Consider the following 18734-nt stretch of genomic DNA (forward strand, 5'->3'; position numbering starts at 1 on the left):
AAAATACAAAACCTGCATACTATAGCACGGAGTACTCCCTCGGATTTTGTAGCCTTCGCAGGTGTACGATACACCAATGTCTAGGGTAGAAACCATGGAGCGCCTGACACAAAGTTCCTTCGCCGATGGCTACCAATACCACAGTGCTTTACGAGCGTTGGTCTCTACAGTTCAGGGACTAAACTGCAATAACCGCTATCATCTCTCGTCGAAGAATGCAAGGTCACCAAAGTGCGACAACATCTGACACTAAGAGACAGTAAAGATAAGATGGTGCGCGGAGCCAGGGTGAATCTAGAAGCAGGCAGGAAGTGGTCTGTTCAAGAAACGGTCATGGAAGCAGAGATACGCCTGAAGCAAGTAGACATTATGGGAAATGTAGCAGTCGGGAGACTAGGACAGAGAACAGTAACATCAACCAGATGGGGAACCGCAGACAAACGGGTGCAAAGGAATCTAGTGCAAAAGGTAGTCCGAGTGATGGAGAAGGACTGGTAAAAGCAATAGACATGAAGAAACAAGGAAGCTGGATGAACTGGGAAGCAGCAAGGCAGTGGAAAATTACCTGGAATGGCATACTGTCGATGGAGCCAAACAGATTGGTGTTTCTTCTCAGATCGGTATATGACGTGCTACCAAGCTCAACAAATATGACAGTATGGGGTTTATCTGATGACCCAAATTGCAAGCTCTGTGGAAAACAAGAAAACTTAGAATACATAGTGTCATCATTTTCCGTAGCATTGTCTAAAGGCCGGTATACATGGCGGCATGATCAGATACTATCGGTACTTGCAGACTCTCTCGTGAAAGCCAGAAAGAGACCACATCAAAGGACAAGCGGCTCAAAGTCACTAGAGCAGAAGAGAGGGAGAAGAATGGCGGCACTGGGGAGGGTAGAGGACTTCTTGGCACGGCAGGAGACTGGCAAATGCGAGCTGACCTGAAGACCAGAATGCAATTCCCAATTGGTGGTAGTATCCACCAACAAGCGACCTGACGTTGTGATCTGGTCTACGTGAAGGCAGGCCATTATAGTGGAGCTGTGCATGTAAGATCAGTACACAAGTGGATAGCTGGATGGTCCCGGACTGGGAGCTGACCACCCCAGTCGGCGCACCTCTGGGGGTTGTCGTGGACAGCACTGAAACAACCGAGAAAGGAGGATCCACCTGATGACGGGATCATCACACATCTTTATCACCAAGATGTTTACAGGTACTAGATTATGACGAATTATAGAATACTGGTATTATGACGGCAACCGTTTTCTGTCGTTTTTTGGTGGAAATTCCGATTTATTTAAAATTTCACAAGGTGTACGTAGGACTAGAAAGAGTCCTATGTGCTTTTATGTTTCTTTTATATATTAATTATCTGGTATCTGAAATCTGTCAACTGAAAGTAATTATGATCTTGTTTTGTTTGAAACTATTATTTACATACCAGGTATTCCATTTTACGGATGTAACTGCTTTAATGAGCTATTCTCCAAGATCTCTACAAAGTTTTTTTAACCAAGTAGAAAAATATGCATTTTCAATGTACTAAAAAACTTCATTATAACCAAAGTAAAAGTGGTTTTTTTAACGAAACACACTAATGTTCTGTTTTCTACTGTATTACTCTATGTGGTAGTGAGCTTCCTCAGTCTGATAACACTGTTTATGATGGCTGCCTTGTTTTATAACAAGATAAAACGTGATAGAGAAACAGAACGAGTGTGCAAAACAGCAAGATAAAAAATCCACTCATTATACTATATTGCATGGTGTCAACAACCCCATTCACCAAGCTGTCTTTTAAAAAAATATGGAAACATGCTACCCTCCGCCCTCTACCCAGTGGGCACACAGCGTTGTTTCAACGTTGAGAAATGGTTGATCAACCATTATTCAACGTCGAATCAACGTTGAGGTTTCAACGTTGAAACCCAAACCATAACTCAACGTTGATTCCACTTTGGAGACCCAACTTATTTTCAACGTTGAAGACATCAACCACTTTTCAACGTTGAAACAACGTTTTAATATATAAATGAAACTGAACACATATTTTCAAATTTAAACCGTCTTATCATTTGTTTAATTTAGGTTTTACTTTTATTTTTAAAAAGATTGTTTTCATACAAGAAATTTGAGATTGAGCTGTGCGTACAGCAAGTGGTTTATTGCATTTTAACTGGGTCAGTGAGAAGGGGATGCACGGACCCATCACTACTGCAAGCACTGCTGATCTAGGGAGTTATGCAATTTACCAGGCTGCTCTATGTCAGCTTGACCGCTTAAGACGCTATTGGTAAACAAAGAAAGTCAGTTCTTAGGTACACCTCGTGCAGTCACTACACAGATTTTATGTTCAGTAAAATGCCGGGATTTTGGACTATTAATTTGTGACTGTTTTATATTTTACACTGGAGTATCTTGGGAGTTATTTTTTAAAACAGTGTGCAGAATGCAAATGATGAACTGAATACTGTGGATTCTACACTTTTGTGTTGACATCCTTTGTTTCATGTCATGGAAAACAAGCATGACTACCATTTGGCGGAATGTACGTGGTTTCTTTGTGATCGTATTCCTACAGCCTTACTTAAAACATTTTGAAATGCCAAGTTCAACTTTTTCACGAGGACTTTATACACAAGTTGTTCAGCGAAGGATATGCTCAAATACTACTAGGATTTAAATAAAGGCCGACTTTATACATTTGGATTTTTTTAAATAAAGCGTCAAAACACTTAAAACAGCACAACGTAATAAAAGAAGATATGTTTATAAACAACATTTTGCAAAAAATCACTTGATTTTAACTTATTTTCATTGTCATATCTATATATTTTAAACCAGATTTCAACACAATTTCTATGTTGAATCAACGTTGAATTTTGACGTTGAAACAACGTTACATTTTCAACGTTGCCTCAACTTTCATATGCAATCTTTTTTCAACGTTGATTCAACTTAGATGCCTGACGTTGAATCAATGTTGTTTAAACGTTGAAATGCCCGCGGGGCTACTCCTGTAAAATATGGTCCTCACTGACACTCACCAATATGCAACTACTTGAATATGTACAAAGACACTTCTCCATAAGATATTCTAAATATTCTCCGTCACTTTCTAGCATCACAAACATTAGATTGTGGACCATCCAAGGTTACATTATATAAATAGTGCCTGTTTTGAAGGGTAACAGTTGACATTGACACCCCGAAACACCATTGTCAACCTCCGCTTCGCGTCAGTTGACAATGGTTTCCGAGGGGTGTCAAATTCAACTGTTACCTTTCCAAACAGGCACTATTTATTTTATTATACTGAATGTTTTCATTTTAAAGAAAACTCAGTTGCTTTTATGTAGAAATGACGTGAATTCTACGTCTAACCGTACGTGCATAATTTACACGCATGTAACAATTCGTTGTGTTATCCGTTGTCAGGTCTGTTGCTATTGCTGAGGATAATAGAACGGATTATCAACTGCGTCTTGACCAATCAGATTTCAGTATTAAACATGAAAGTATAATAATGATAAATGCCGCTTAAAATTTTTAGGCAGGTTCTACAGGTCAGACCAAAACTCTTTACACAGTGAGATTTATAGGTTCATCTTTGATGTTCATGTAACTGAGAAAAACATTGCAACCAAGAACTTGTTACAAACAGCTAAGCTAAGTTTTATAAATTGTGTGATACTCTTTTCTTCTAATAATTGTTATATAGTTTTTAACAAAAAAGAATATTAAAAAATGCATGGTTATAAAAACATTATGGATCAACACGTTATCAAAACAATATGGACACAGGAAGAAAAACAATGGCTTAATGTCCTTTCTGTAAGCCCTGATATGTCTTTTTTTTAGTAACGTGCATACTTTCAGTTTTTGTGTTAAGCCCTAATAAACTTTGGCTGATTGTTAAAGAGGATCCCTAAAAAGATTGTTAATAATAATTTTTTAGTACAAGTTTAATTAATAAAAATTGTCTGTAAAACGTTTTCATTGTGTAATTGGGCTACAAACATAATATGCTCCTTGTTTTAAGCTGTTTAACCTTTTCATAAGACAGAGAAAATGGGATTTAAACATTAATTTTAGAAATACTAAAATATCAACGAATATTTTATGTTTGAAAATCAAGATCCAAAATTATTTTTTATGGGCTGTTTCTATGGAATTGCTATGAAAATATATTGTATAAAAAATGGAAACATCGTTGTTTTTACGTTGTATAAAACAGATGTTTCTTTGCTATCGACTGCCGTAATTTATAATTGTTAATCATAAATATGATTGGGGGGGGGGGGTTAACAAGCAAGCCTATATTTGTACACTTAAATTACTTGATATTCATTACTACAAATACCGCCTTGCTTGTTAAAATGGGTGTTTATTGACCCTTGTTAAGATTTTTTCCGGGTTTGTAAAATGTTTTGGTCTTCTTTTTATTTGCCAAATATACAATGTTACATGTAGATTACACATCTATTGTCATCAGGTGCAAACATTGTGATTTGGCAATTTGTATTATAAATTGTCTGTATTCTTACATGTATATAACTTTAACAATATGTGAATCATTAGATTGTGTTTGTTTATTGTCATTTATCATTTATTGTAATAAAAGACCTATCCTACTCTTGAAAGGGTGTTATTGTTTATGAGCTAAAGACAGACAAGTATAAATATGTACATAAATAAATTCTTTCTGCTTCAGTTCAATATGAGTTTTATATGAGTTTATCTTTTGAAATTGCAATATTCCTCATTAATTTTGAGGAAATGAAGAATATCTTATCTTATGATGATGGTTTGAACCAACAATTCCCATGGATATTGCTTTCAAAAGTTTATATTTTATTTCTATTCATATAACCACTGACAAGGTGGACTCTATCGGACTTTGATCGCACAGATTACAATCTTATCAAAAAGAGATAATGTACTGAATGTAAAAGTTTAAAGGAAACGTGAGTATGTATGACTGTATATTATTTATGGAAATAATGACTATTTTTATGATCGGGAAATTCCTGGTTAGGTTCACAAAATAGAGTAACAAAGCGAAAGTTGCATTTCATGTAATCTTGAAATCAATAGTCATTTGGTTACCATATCACAACTCTGCTAGGATTTAAAGGAGGAAAGTAAGTGGTTGTCTGTTCAAGTGATTCAAGAAGGGTTTAATATTTAAGGTAATGAAGTAAAAATAGCAACGGTAGATGGTCGAACTATAACAGAAGTTTTTGACAATGTATAGAATTGTATTCATTTTAACTTTTTCTAAAATAAAAGTAAATAGGTTAATTCAAATATCCTAAATCGTTGAAATAAATCAGTTCTTTAATATGACATTTACAATATGATGAAATTAACATTTTTTTAAATCTCAAGGTAAAGTATATGCATGTTTACGTAAAGTTTTTTTTTTTCAAAACGAAACTAGTACTGTAACTTGTGATATTTTGAATATTTTAGATCTATTTAACCACATTAATTGCTTTGTATTGTTACAGCATTGTTTTTAAGCCTGTAAGAAATGAAAATGAACCGTTTGAGAGAGTCTGGCAGACTTGGTGGATATGAAAGGTCAAGGTCAAATAAATACCCCGGGCGTCAAGGATTCTCCAGAAACAAGGGTCGATACAATCCATATGTTAAGAGAGACAGAGAGGAGGCTAGTTATAAGGATATATCACTCAGTTCAGTTCATGGAAATGAATCCAGATTTCAGAGAAAACAGATAGTGGGAGCTGATCGACCAAATTCTGCCAAATTTGAATTCAGAGGCACAAGTGGACGAATGCAACACAGGGAAGGAATAGATGGTCGAATGTCACAAGAGGGTAGCATGACTGGTCAGGGGTCTCGTGAAGGCGATTTTTTCTATCAGAGGCAAGAACCCAGAGGTAAAACTAAGGTTGGAAAACATGGGTTAGTCAGCATGCACAGAAGAAACTTACAGGAAGATGGTCCTTCATATTATAGGCATGATTCAGATCGTCATAGTAACACTAAAAGTATCAAGGCCGGCAACAAATGTGACAGAATATTAGAGAACATTGGTCCTTTATCTCACAGGCACAAATTAGAACATGATAGAAAGGTAGAGTTAAAAGAATATAAATCAAGAGACCAAGATTCAAGGTGCAATTTCGAAAACAAAGATAAAGAAATTAAGAACACAAATCGTTGGACAGTAACACCATATAAAAACAGTAGAAAAGAGAATGACAACTTAGCGGCCATGGTTTTTACTGTTTTGCTTGACAATGCTGGAAAGCTAAAAAGAAAGGAGCTAGAAAATAAGCTTGGCGCGGAACCTTTGACAATGGACTTTGAGCCAAAGGAATCATTTCGGAAATTTCTGAATGTATATAAAGATATATTTGAAATTCAAGAGTCTCCAAGTGATGAAAAGGAGGAAGGCGAAATATCAGATCCGGATGTAGTTACACGGTCAAATATTCAGATTTGCATTAAGCATGCAAGTTCATCTCAATCTTGTAGAGGAGACTGCGACAATCTGCATGTCTGTAAATTTCATTTTATAAGAGAATGCAGTTTTGAAAATTGCAAGTTCGGGCATGATCTGAGCACGGATCACAATCGCCAAGCACTGACCCATCACTTTATGCAACATCTGAATCCAGAGCAGGTAAAAGGTCTTCTTACCGACCTGAATCATAGAAAGGGAGTCACTATTCCTTCAATATGCAGTTTCTATAATTATATCCAAGGTTGTAATAAACCTAAAGATTGTCCACATCTTCATGTCTGTTCGTTTATTGCGGGAAGATGTGCTTTTTACCCGAACTGCAAACGTTCTCATAATCTCGAAGACGAGCAACCAAAACAGGTTTTGAAGAAATATGGGATAGATATCACGCCTGAAAATAAGGACATCGTCATTGGTTTACTGAGCCGAGGTCTGGCTTCAAAGAGTCAAGGACAGGGTGAGAATGGGTCCGCTTCGCCTAATGGTTCTGATAGGGACGACACCAAAGACGAAAGAAAATCGTCAGTCCTAGAACCTCGATCTGAACTATGTGAAAAACTTCTTCGTTATTGGAATTCAGCACGTTTGGTAAGTATTATAAATGGGGACCAAACTGTTTGAAATTTATTAAGAAAAAAGTAACAGCAGTAGAATCAATGCGTACCGTTTGGACTTTGAACAATAAAATTACATTATACAATAAACTTACACTATACAATAAACTGTGCTTTTCATATTTATTTGACAGGGAAGCACAGACTCAACGAAACCATAAATGTTACATGGATAACGTCGAGTGGAAATATTATAATGGTCAAGATGAATTGAACTTTACGTGCAGGATAATGGATTCGAACAATAAACCTTTCAGAAATATTAGTCACTGACTCTTTTCTTAATCTTCAGACTTTAACTAGTGTTGAATATTTCTTCGACATATTTTAAAAAAAATAAATTTAAGTATTTTTCCTTTTTTTGTCTCATTTCGTTCTAATATTTTTGAAGGCTGATTGATCTCCAGAGAGTAATAATTTTGATGTTATAAAGAAAGAGATAGAATATGGGGTAGTAGTTGGTGATAGATAGATAATAAGTTTTTACAAATTATCATAGTTCCCCGTCACAAAAAGATGTTGTGCCAAGTGGTAAAGAAGGTGTCATTAGTTTGAATTATCAATATCACTGTTGTCACAATTGCACTCAAAATGTGCTGGGTTATTTACCAATCTGGAAAGAGGATGGTCCGATTTAAAAAAAATTTCATATTCAAACAGATACAAAATTTATTGTTCAGGTGAGTGATTTGGCCCGCGGGCCTCTTGTTTATTAAAATACAGATACCTGTGAAGGAAATACAGTTAAAATTGATAAAAGGAAAATATCCAAGATATATTTATTTGATCATTTTTCACTTTAAACAAGTCAGGAACAAAAATTTCTCACGTTTATTCATCATTTGGAATGTTTACTTCTTTTTACAATTCGGTACTCAATCGTAATACATCGCACAATTTGTCAGCGTTATCATCGGGCTATTTTATGATTGATGCAATGCAAAAATCCCCGTAGACTTTCTATTTTGGGCTGTGTATTGAAGCCTAAAGCGGTATAGGGGGCGTTTCAAAACAGATAATCTCTGGATAATAAAGGTTTCATAAAGGTGGATGATAGTGCTTTGAGCACAAATGTATTGATAATTATCGAAATATCAAGCAAAAAGTAGTGGAAGTACTATCCAGATAAATTCGACAAATTACTTTAGACACTATATAAATGAGTTTGTAGAAAGCATCGATAAGAATCGAAACTATCAGAAAAACTAATCACGAGTTGAGGAGAAAAAAACAACAACACCAGACTGAAAATCTCTCCAAAGGCAAAGCCCCTGGACCAGACTTCCTCACAAACGAACACATAATATACAGTGGACGTAGCCTTACTGAAAAATTATGGATACCTTTTAATGTTATTTTGAGTGAAAAACGCACCTGAAATTTTTAAATTTGGAAAAAATCATATCTATGTATTAAAGGTAAAAATAAAATAAGTACATGTATAATCCTACAAATTACAGAGGTATTACATTGACATCTGTAGTGAGCAAACTGTTTAAAAAAATAATTCTATCAAGAATTGTTGATGATTTCCCTAACACCAATGTATCATTTCCACACAGTTTGTAGGCAGGTTTAGAAGTGACTATAATATCTTACCAGCTTGCTATATGTTTAAAAAGAAGCAATACGTTATCACGTAATATCATGTAGATGAAGGTTCTTTAGATTTTTGGTGCATTTTAGATAATGAAAAAGCGTTTGACAGATTTTGTAATAATAGTCTTTTTATAAACTACATAATCTTAACATTGACTCTAGATTATGGCGAATTATAAGATACTGGTATAATGACGGCAATCGTTTCGTTTCGTATTGCTGCAAATTTCAATTTGTTTAAAATTTCACAAGGTGTAGGACTAGAAGGCGTTCTTAGTGTTTTAATGTTTCTTGTATATATTAATTATCTGCTATATGAAATCTGTCAAAGTAATAATAGTCTTGTTTTGTATGACTCTAGTATATACATACCATGCATTCTATTAACGGATTATACTGCTTTAATGAGCTATTCGCCAAGATGTCTACAAAGTTTTCTTTAACCAATTAGAAAAATTTGCATTTACTATGTGCTTAGAGACCTCTTTATAATCCAAGTTAAAGTGTTTTCATTGTTTTTTTTACAAAACACTTAAATGTTCTGTTTCCTACAGTATTACACTATTTGGTAGTGAAATTCCTTAGTCTGATAACACTGTTTATGCTGAATAGTATGAAAAGTGAAAAGCTAACAGAACGAGCAAAACAGCAACGTAAAAAAATACTCATGATACTCTATTTGAGTCAACTATTCCGACACTCACCCACCCATCTTCAAAAATAAGGAAACGTGCTACCTTCCGCCCTATATTACCGTGAAAAGCCACTCCTCCAGAATTATTCAATGATTTTCAAAATTCTATTCATCACTTTTTAGTCGCAAACATTGGACGGTGGACGATCCAAGATCACATGGATAAATACAGCTTATTGATTTTAGGAAGGCTCCACAGGTCAGACAAAAACTCTTTTTAAACTTTGAACTCCTTTTATTGGTCCTGGGTTTATGGTTGGCTTTAATAGTAAAGAATCTAAACTATTTGTGGATCCTTGCATAGTAATCTCACAAACTACATTGTTTAGCATCGTAGTTCTCGAGAAGAAGATTTTTAAACATTTTCTATGTATATTTCTATGTTAAACTTTGAACCCCGCGTATTAGTCCGGGGAGTCTCAATTTTAACAATCTGTAATTTACATTTTCCAGAGATACATGCGTATTTAAACAAATAAAATCTGATGAATTTTAGTTTTTTTATAAGAATTTTAGACTTATTACCTATAAATTTCTTTGTTAAAATTTAAACCCCGCCTTGGGCCCTAGTTTTTTTCCAGTTGTCCCGATTTTTACAGTTAATAATCTTTATTATAGACACAACCCTTTGTATATATCGTGGCATTTCTGGTGCAATGGTTCTTTCGAAAAAGAATTTTTAAAAACTTTTTTTTTCTATATATTTCTATGTTTAATTTTAAACCCTACCTGGAGCGCCAGTTTTGGTTCGGGGTTACAATTTTGACAATAAAGAATCTTCACTATATATTTACAACATTTTGTATAAATTGGAGGCATTTCTTATGCAGTGGTTCTTGAGAAGAAGTTTTTTAAAGACAGACACCATATTCTTACTGTTTGGCCCAGTGGTTTTAAAAATGAAGCCAAAACCTTCGGTTCAGGTGAGCTTACAATATGAGCAAAGGAAGCTGCCCTTTCTGTAAACCTTTAAGGTTTTTTTTCAGTAAGGTATACATTCTAAGATGAACCTTAGCTAATTGGCAGATTGTTAAAGAGGATCACACAAAAGGATTGTTAATCAAAGAACTATATATGATATTAGTCAAATTTGGCCCCCAAAATTCGCTATTTTTAAAATGATTTAGGTACATTAATTTGTTGTGATATTTTATAAAGAGATGACATGAAATATGTTTTTCACCTATTTATTTGATTTATATGCACTCACTGGCTGTCTATGACGTCAGAAGTGACTCTATTTTTATAATTCAATTAAAATCAATCAAAAATTGACATTTTTCGTATCATTTTTCGAATGGGAAATATAGAGCAACTCTTTGAACAAGAACGAACTTTTTGTCACTTATAAGTATTGGAGAGATACATCTTTGGTGAACATATTTTGTTTGTTCAAGCAGTCGCTCAATGTTTCCTTAAAGAAAAACTGCCTCAAAACAAGCCGTTTTATGCTAAAAATTAGAAAATGGCGGGAAAAGGTAAATTTTTTGATGTCATATTTTTAAATTGTGGGCACCTAAATCAAAATGAAAATAATGAAAATATTTCAAATGTATATTTGTACAAATAAAACAAAGAATAACAGTAAAATAACAATGTTCATTTTAGGGGGCCATTTTAGGCTAAAACCATATTTAGTCCTTTTCATGGAATCATTAAAATAAATAGTCATTTGGTTACCATATATCACTTCTATGTTTGGATTTGATAAAGGAACGTAAGTGGTTGTCTGTTCAATTGATTCAAGAAGAGTTTAATATTTAAGGTAATCAAGTAAAAAGAGCAAAGGTGGTTGGTCAAACGCTTACAAAATTTTTTGACAATGTGTAGAGTTGTACATTCATTTAAACGTCATTTTTGGGAGTTGATTTTAATCAACTCTCCTATGCAGTTACTCGGGCAAACCGAAAGTGAAACAGTGTTTGGACCTAAGCACAAATCAACACCGCTGACACCATTTAGTTCTAATCAATAAATTCGATATAATGAGTTCTTAAGTATTGTTTTTCAAGGAAACCAATTTATAGATACCTTGTAAATAGTCAGATTTTAAATGGTACGAACAATTTAGATATTTTTTGAAGTCGTACATTTTATGTATTCCTACACCAGAGTTCAATATAGTCTCGTTCAACCAGACGCTCGGCTGTCTCCGTAAATCTCCGACAAGCAGAAAGTCACTCTTGCTTGTCGGAGATTAACGGATACAGCTGAGAGTCCGGTTGAACGAGACTAGAGTGAAATTTTGCTTGGATCCATACAATTTCTCATAACTATTTCGATTACTGATACGCAGTTTGATGGACTAATTCTTTGAATATTACACACCATGATTGATATTGGATTTTCACGAATTTCCTGTAGGAGAATTCATATTATAAAAAAATTGCGTAATTTAAATACTTATATGAATTTACTTGCCATGCATGCAAAAATACATATTGTTGATTTTAAAATAAATAATAATCGATAAAATCAACTGCCGTCAGTACTTCAGTACTTTGATTCTATAAAGTAAATAGGTTAATTCAAATATCCTAAATCGCTGACAGCAATCAGTTCTTTGATATGAAATTTACAAAGTTACAACATAGTGTAGGTATCATATCTTTTATTTAGATCACAAGGTCAATTAAATAAATGTTAACAAAACGTTTTTCTTCAACATGAACCTGGTACGTAACTAGTGATGAATTGAATGTATTCGATTTATTTAACCACATTAATCGCTTTGTATTGTTACAGCATTGTTTTTTAAGCCTGTGAGAAATGAAAATGAACCGTTTGAGAGAGTCTCGCAGACTTGGTGGATACGAAAGGTCAAGGTCAAATAAATACCACGGACGTCAAGGATTCTTCGGAGACAATGGTCGATATAATCCATATGTTAACAGAGACAGAGAGGAAGCTAGGAGTAAGGGGATATCAGTTAGAAAAGTTCATGGAAACGAATCCAGATATCAGAGAAAACAGACAATGGGAGTTGATCGAAAAAAAATTCTGCCAAATTTGAATTCAGAGGTACAAGTGGACGAATGCAAAACAGGGTAGGAACAGGTGGTCGAATGTCGCAAGAGGGTAGGTCAGGTCATTGTGAAGGGGATTTTTTCTATCAGAGGCAAGAACCTAGAAGTAAAATTAAGGTTGGAAAACATGGGTTAGTCAGCATGCACAGACGAAACTTACAGGAAGATGGTCCTTCATATTATAGGCAAGATTCAGATCGTCATAGTAACACTAAAAGTATCAAGGCCGGCAACAAATGTGACAGAATATCAGAGTATATTGGTCCTATATCTCACAGGCACAAATTAGAACATGATAGAAAGGTAGATTTAAAGGAATATAAATCAAGAGACCAGGATTCAAGGGGCAATTTCGAAAACAAAGATGAGGAAATAAAGGAGAAAAATCTTTGGACAGAAACACCATATAATCAAAGTACTGAAAGTACTGAGAGACGGAGGCATCATTGCGGAGGAGATTAATCTAATAATTCCAAGTAATGAAGTACCGACGGGAGTTGATTTCATCGATTAATATTTATCTCAAAATCAACGATATGTAATTTCTCATGCCAAGTAGTTTCTTATCGGTAATTGAATAACGCATATTTTCATAATATGAATTTTCGGACTTTTCCGACAATTTTAAGAATTCAAGGAAAACATAATATGAATCATGTTGCGTAATATTTTAAGAGTAATTAAGAATAAATTCCATCAAACTTTGTATCAGTGATGTAAATATTTCAGGAAAATTATATGGATCCAAGCAATATTTAACTATAATAATATTTAATGCTTCAGAATGCATTACATCGAATTTATCGATTATTTTCGAGAACAAGGTCTTGTCAGCGATGATGATCTGTGGTTAGGTCAAAACACAGGTTCACTTCCGGTTTGCCAGAGTAGCTGCATAGGAGAGTTGATAAAAATCAACTCCAAAGAATAATAATGGCTTTTCTTCTTCCAATTTTAAGGTATAGAAGGTTAAGAGAATTAATTAGGTGTTTGCAATACTAAATACTACAGGACAGAAACTACTTTGCTAACATATTCATGCTCCTTTATGGAATATGCAAAAAAAACTACAAACAAATAAATATTTTGTTAGTTAGTACTATACCTAATGATTCACAATATATACTAACATTTATGATATATAATCAATAAAAACTTTTGAACAGTGAACTTTTTTCATATGAAAAAAATCGTTCATGCTTAAAAAACCCTCATGTTACATGTAGGTAATACATGCATGATCTCAATCTCACATAGTTGTTCTTTTTCTCTTGCAGAATGTACGATTCGATTGTAGAGTGATCAAATATATTTTTGAGCGTTTCAAAAAGTTATGGAGATGAAATATTTATATATAAGAGACGCTACAGCTCATTTTGCTCAATTTTGCTCAAAATTACCGTTGACTTAATCATTTCAGGCGGTCCAAAAAGTAAATATTGCTAGCTCAGCCTTTTGATTAACAGCTTAGCGCATCAACTTTAAACATTTTGTTGTGACTTTCTGCAATGGATGAAAATATTACGAATTTGTACAGATTTTGCTTGTGGTGTAGACAAAATTTTAAAGATATAAATTTAGAATTTCGGGAAAAATCTAACACGCAATTGCGAGCTTTTTTTGCTGTAAAACAATTCAATCTTTTAGTATATGCACGACTTCTATTCTTTTATTTAACTATGTTTAAAAAGGGAAATATCCAAGATGAAGAGAATTCGCTGTAATATCTCTTTAAAGCTAAATCTAAAATAATCTACCGCGGTAGATCTTGTAATACCCCGAACATATACATGTACATTCTGTCAAATGTTTTTACACTTTTTTCACGCGAAATTCTCTTATCAGCTTGCAAAAACACACTGACTTCCTAACTTACTTTTGAAATCGACAGCGCTGGCCAGACAATGCAGGGTAAATCAAGCTTCACAGCACGTGGCCTGGGTACTCTACCTATGCACACACTGAATGTGTGTGGGGGTGCGTTAAAGGGTGTAATCTGGATGTTTAATTTATTTGTTTCACTATCTTTATAGTAGGTTTAGTATTCATGCCAAGTAAAACTAAACTAAAACTAAACTAAACTAAAACGTGCCATGCTACGATCACGGTTGTCTGTACTTAATTGGGGGAATACTCAAGTTCACATAGCAGTGGTTCAACTTGTTGAATAATCATTTTACTGTACCGATGCCGGGGGCGGGAGTGTAGCTATACATAGAAAGATAAATCTCCGCAGGAGATTAATTGATAATGCTCAAGTAATATACGATACTGACTAAGAATCACGCCGTGTTTATCCATTGAATCTCATAATTACATGTATTCAATATTTCGGTCAACACAAGATGGTTCTTGGGGAATCCTCATTATTTGACGGCACGGACAGGAAGCTGTATAAAAATTATGAATAGCCACTAAACAATTACACACCATTGCTATTCTTAAACTCATGCATATTCATACTAACTTCGAATTTGACATATGGACTAAAATTTTCGAGAGAAATTATGTTTATTGATCGCAATATGTATAGTTCTATTTATTGTTATTGCAAATATGATATTTATTTCAATAATAATATTGAAATATGAATCCCAAACGAATATTGCAATTTTTGCCGCTAGGTGGTGTCCATCAAATCCACTATCGACGTCACGTGTGAGCTGACCGGTAGCAATAGAGGAGGCTCATAGAGCCTCCGTCTAAAAACAGTAGAAAAGAGAATGACAACTTAGCGGCTATGGTTTTTACTGTTTCGCTTGACAATGCTGGAAAGATAAAAAGAAAGGAGCTAGAAAATAAGCTTGGCGCTGAACCTTTGACAATGGACTTTGAGCTAAAGGAATCATTTCGGAAATTTCTGAATGTGTATAAAGATATATTTGAAATTCAAGAGTATCCAAGTGATGAAAAGGAGGAAGGCGAAATATCAGATCCGGATGTAGTTACACAGTCAAATATTCAGATTTGCATTAAGCATGCAAGTTCGTCTCAATCTTGTAGAGGAGACTGCGACAATCTGCATGTCTGTAAATTTTATTTTATAAGAGAATGCAGTTTTGAAAATTGCAAGTTCGGGCATGATCTGAACGCGGATCACAATCGCCAAGCACTGGAACATCACTATATGCAACATCTGAATCCAGAGGAGGTAAAAAGTCTTATAACTGACCTGAATTATAGAAAAGGTGTCACCATCACTTCAATATGTAGTTTCTATAACTATATCCAAGGTTGTAATAAACCTAAAGATTGTCCACATCTTCACGTCTGTTCGTTTATTGCAGGAAGATGTGCTTTTTATCCGAACTGCAAACGTTCTCATAATCTAGATGACGAACAACCAAAACAGGTTTTGAAGAAATATGGGATAGATATCACGCCTGAAAATAAGGACATCGTCATTGGTTTACTGAGCCGAGGTCTGGCCTCAAAGAGTGAAGGACAGGGTGAGAATGCGTCCGCTTTGCCTAATGGTTCTGATGGGGATGAAACCAAAGACGAAAGAAAATCGCCAGTCCTAGAGCCTCGATCTGAGCTTTGTGAAAAAGTCTTCGTTATTGGAATTCAGCACATTTGGTAAGTATTACCGTATATCAGGTTTTTTCCGCGTGTATCCAATTTCCGCTTTGTTTGCGACGATTTCCGAATCACGGAAAATATATCAGCGTAAATTTGATACAAAGTGTTGTTCTTAAAATATAGTTCTCTTTCCTTATGAAGTAAACAGGTATGTAAAAGTACAATGAACTTTGTTCAGTAAGTTAGATTAGAAATTGCGGGATCGGAGGCAAGCGCAGGATAATAGGTACATGTATGTAAGCCTCAAAGTTTATTTAATAATCCATTAACAAGCTAATTAAAACGGTCACTTTTCTTTCGTAAACCGATGTCTAATTAAACTAAACTACTGGTATATGTAACGGTACATGATCTATTCATCTATGACTGTTTGCGTCTATGAAAATAATTATCGGTTATCATTTAACATTAAGGATATCGTGTAAATAGTTTGTTCGAATTTTTTATTATAAAGAGCGGCAATTTAGATACTTTTACCCTCTTACTTCACAGGGTTAAACAATCTTGTTATATATTTTTACTATCATATGACTTTGAAATAGTGAAAATTTGATTCGCGTAAATTGTATATACCGTTCTAGGTTCTGAATCGCGGAAAAAACATGACGCGGAAAAAACCTGATATACGGTATAAATTGGGACCAAACTGTTTGAAATTTATTAAGAAAAAAGTAACAGCAAGAGGATCAATACGTACCGATAACAATACGTAAACTTGCACTAAATAATAGACTGTTCTTTTTATATTTATTTGACAGGGAAGCACAGACTCAACGAAACCATAAACGTTACATGGATAACATCGATTGATAACATTATGATTATCATGATGATTTGAACTTTACGTGCAGGATAGTGGATTCGAAACAATATATGTATTAAAAGTATTTTTCACTACATTAAACCTTTACTAGTGTTGAATATATTCTTTTACTTATTTTCTTAATAAATAGAAGTGTAATAATCTAGATGTTGTAAAAAAGAATGTTATGTATATGATTTTGACAAGACAGGATATCAGGTAGTTGATGAATATATAATTGTTTGGCAAATTGTTATGTTTCCCGTCATAAAAGATGGTGTACCAATCAGTAAAGAGATTGTCATTAGTTTGATTCAGTTATTTAGTATCATTGTGCTCATATGAGCTAAAAACAATATTTCAATTAAAATGACGAGATGACTTTATGTCATTGTGAGTTAATATATAATGAAAATTTAAGGATTCGATGGTCGTGGTTATAAAAATAAAACTAAACGCATCTTTTGCTTTACGAAGCCAAAAATATTTAATAAAGTAACAGCCTTAAAAGCAGCAAATCAAATCATATGTAAACCCTACCATCCATTATCGGGTGTAGTGCTTCAACGCCAACCCCCCCCCCCCCCCCTCCCAAGTCAGCATTCAATACATACTGACTAAACGCATTTTGAATGCTCAGTTAATGCTTTCATAGATCAATAATTACATATCTTGTAAATTTGGATGGCACAAAAAACCTGTTTTAAAGTAACCTCAAGTTCTACTTGAAGACTTTGCTTCATTCAAAAGACCTATCTTCAGCATTTTTTTAAATCAGATATTATAGATGATTATTCTGATCACTGATGTATTTGATAAATACTGTTCAAGAGAAACTTGACCTATATACAATTTTAGCTGCATTGTCAACTAGGGGGTTAAAATTCGAAAAATTAGTTGTTATTTTTTAAAGTAAAGAAACAAATTAAATACATATTGATACCAAATTCAGGGGGCAAAATGCAAACTATTTACTGCAAGGGTTATTAATCAACGCTTAAATAATTATAATCATATGATACAACAAAAGCTTATCCTATTTACATATGATTACAAACACACCCCTGTGTTTCGTGTAAAATTGTATTAGACCAATCTAATAATGTTGCAGTCTTTAAGAAATAGTTTCTCTTAAACTGGTTATTCAATCGTTTCAACATCATTAACATAGCGCAGTAGATCATATGCTTTGAATAATTTTTTGGACAAATTGTAAGAAATGTAAACTATACTTTGTCATAAGTTTCGGCTTCCACCACTTTTTGCGTAATAACTCGATAATCAGAAATACTTTTGCGTTCAAACTGCATCCATTCACTAGAATAGTTCAGATAATTTGTTTTGAAACGCCCCCTCTAACGCTTCAGGTTTCAATATATTACCAACAAATAGAAACTCTACGGGAGTTTTGCATGAATGTACCCCTGATGATAACGTTAAAAAATTGTGCGAGGTGTCCCGAGTACTTCCGAAAGGAGGAAAGACCTAAACTTTACCCTTTTAACACATGCTGAGCATTGCAGTTCTCAAAAAGATCCTACATAATTGTTTATGTATTTGGATATAAACCTACATCAAACTTTAAACCCCTTGTGACGCCCAAGAATTGTCCAGGGGCCAAAGTCTACACAAATTTAAAGAATCACCCAGCTGAAAAGTTTCTGAGAAAGAGATTTTTTAAATATTAAGTCTAAAAGTATAAAATCCTATGTAAAAAATTCGACCCCCAACTGTGTTCCCCCAGAGGTAATGATTTTCACAATTTTGAATATACATTACATGAAGATGCTTCCACACAACTATAAGATTTCCTAGGTAATAAGTTTCTTAGAAGACGATTTTTAAAGATTTATTTTATATAATCCTATGTAAAAATTCGACACCCCCCCACTGTGGCCCCACCCTACTCCTTGGGG

General features: G+C 34.2%; 1 protein-coding gene across 4 annotated transcripts; it reads left to right on the top strand.

The window, feature by feature from the left end:
* The first annotated feature begins 4817 nt into the window (after positions 1-4817).
* LOC105345858 (uncharacterized) lies at positions 4818-17125 on the top strand. Of its 4 annotated transcripts, none has more exons than XM_066082956.1 (3): positions 4818-4972; positions 5519-7089; positions 7250-7474. In XM_066082956.1, exons 2-3 carry the CDS (start codon positions 5542-5544, stop codon positions 7274-7276), a joined length of 1575 nt encoding a protein of 524 aa, XP_065939028.1. In that variant the 5' UTR covers positions 4818-4972; positions 5519-5541; the 3' UTR covers positions 7277-7474. The 4 variants fall into 4 exon arrangements, with proteins under 4 accessions (XP_065939028.1, XP_034304662.2, XP_034304663.2 ...); XM_034448771.2 differs by lacking the exon at positions 4818-4972 and adding an exon at positions 5019-5149; XM_034448772.2 differs by lacking the exons at positions 4818-4972; positions 7250-7474 and adding exons at positions 5041-5197; positions 16775-17125.
* Positions 17126-18734: the final 1609 nt, after the last annotated feature.

Source organism: Magallana gigas, chromosome 4, assembly GCF_963853765.1.
Source record: "Magallana gigas chromosome 4, xbMagGiga1.1, whole genome shotgun sequence".
NCBI classification, from domain to species: domain Eukaryota; kingdom Metazoa; phylum Mollusca; class Bivalvia; order Ostreida; family Ostreidae; genus Magallana; species Magallana gigas.

Bases quoted from the DNA above. Each gene is read 5' to 3' on its own strand.
- LOC105345858 (XM_066082956.1), top strand. From the start codon at position 5,542: ATGAAAATGAACCGTTTGAGAGAGTCTGGCAGACTTGGTGGATATGAA. The intron at 7,090-7,249 runs GTAAGTATTATA...TTTATTTGACAG, and splicing joins ATTGGAATTCAGCACGTTTG to GGAAGCACAGACTCAACGAA.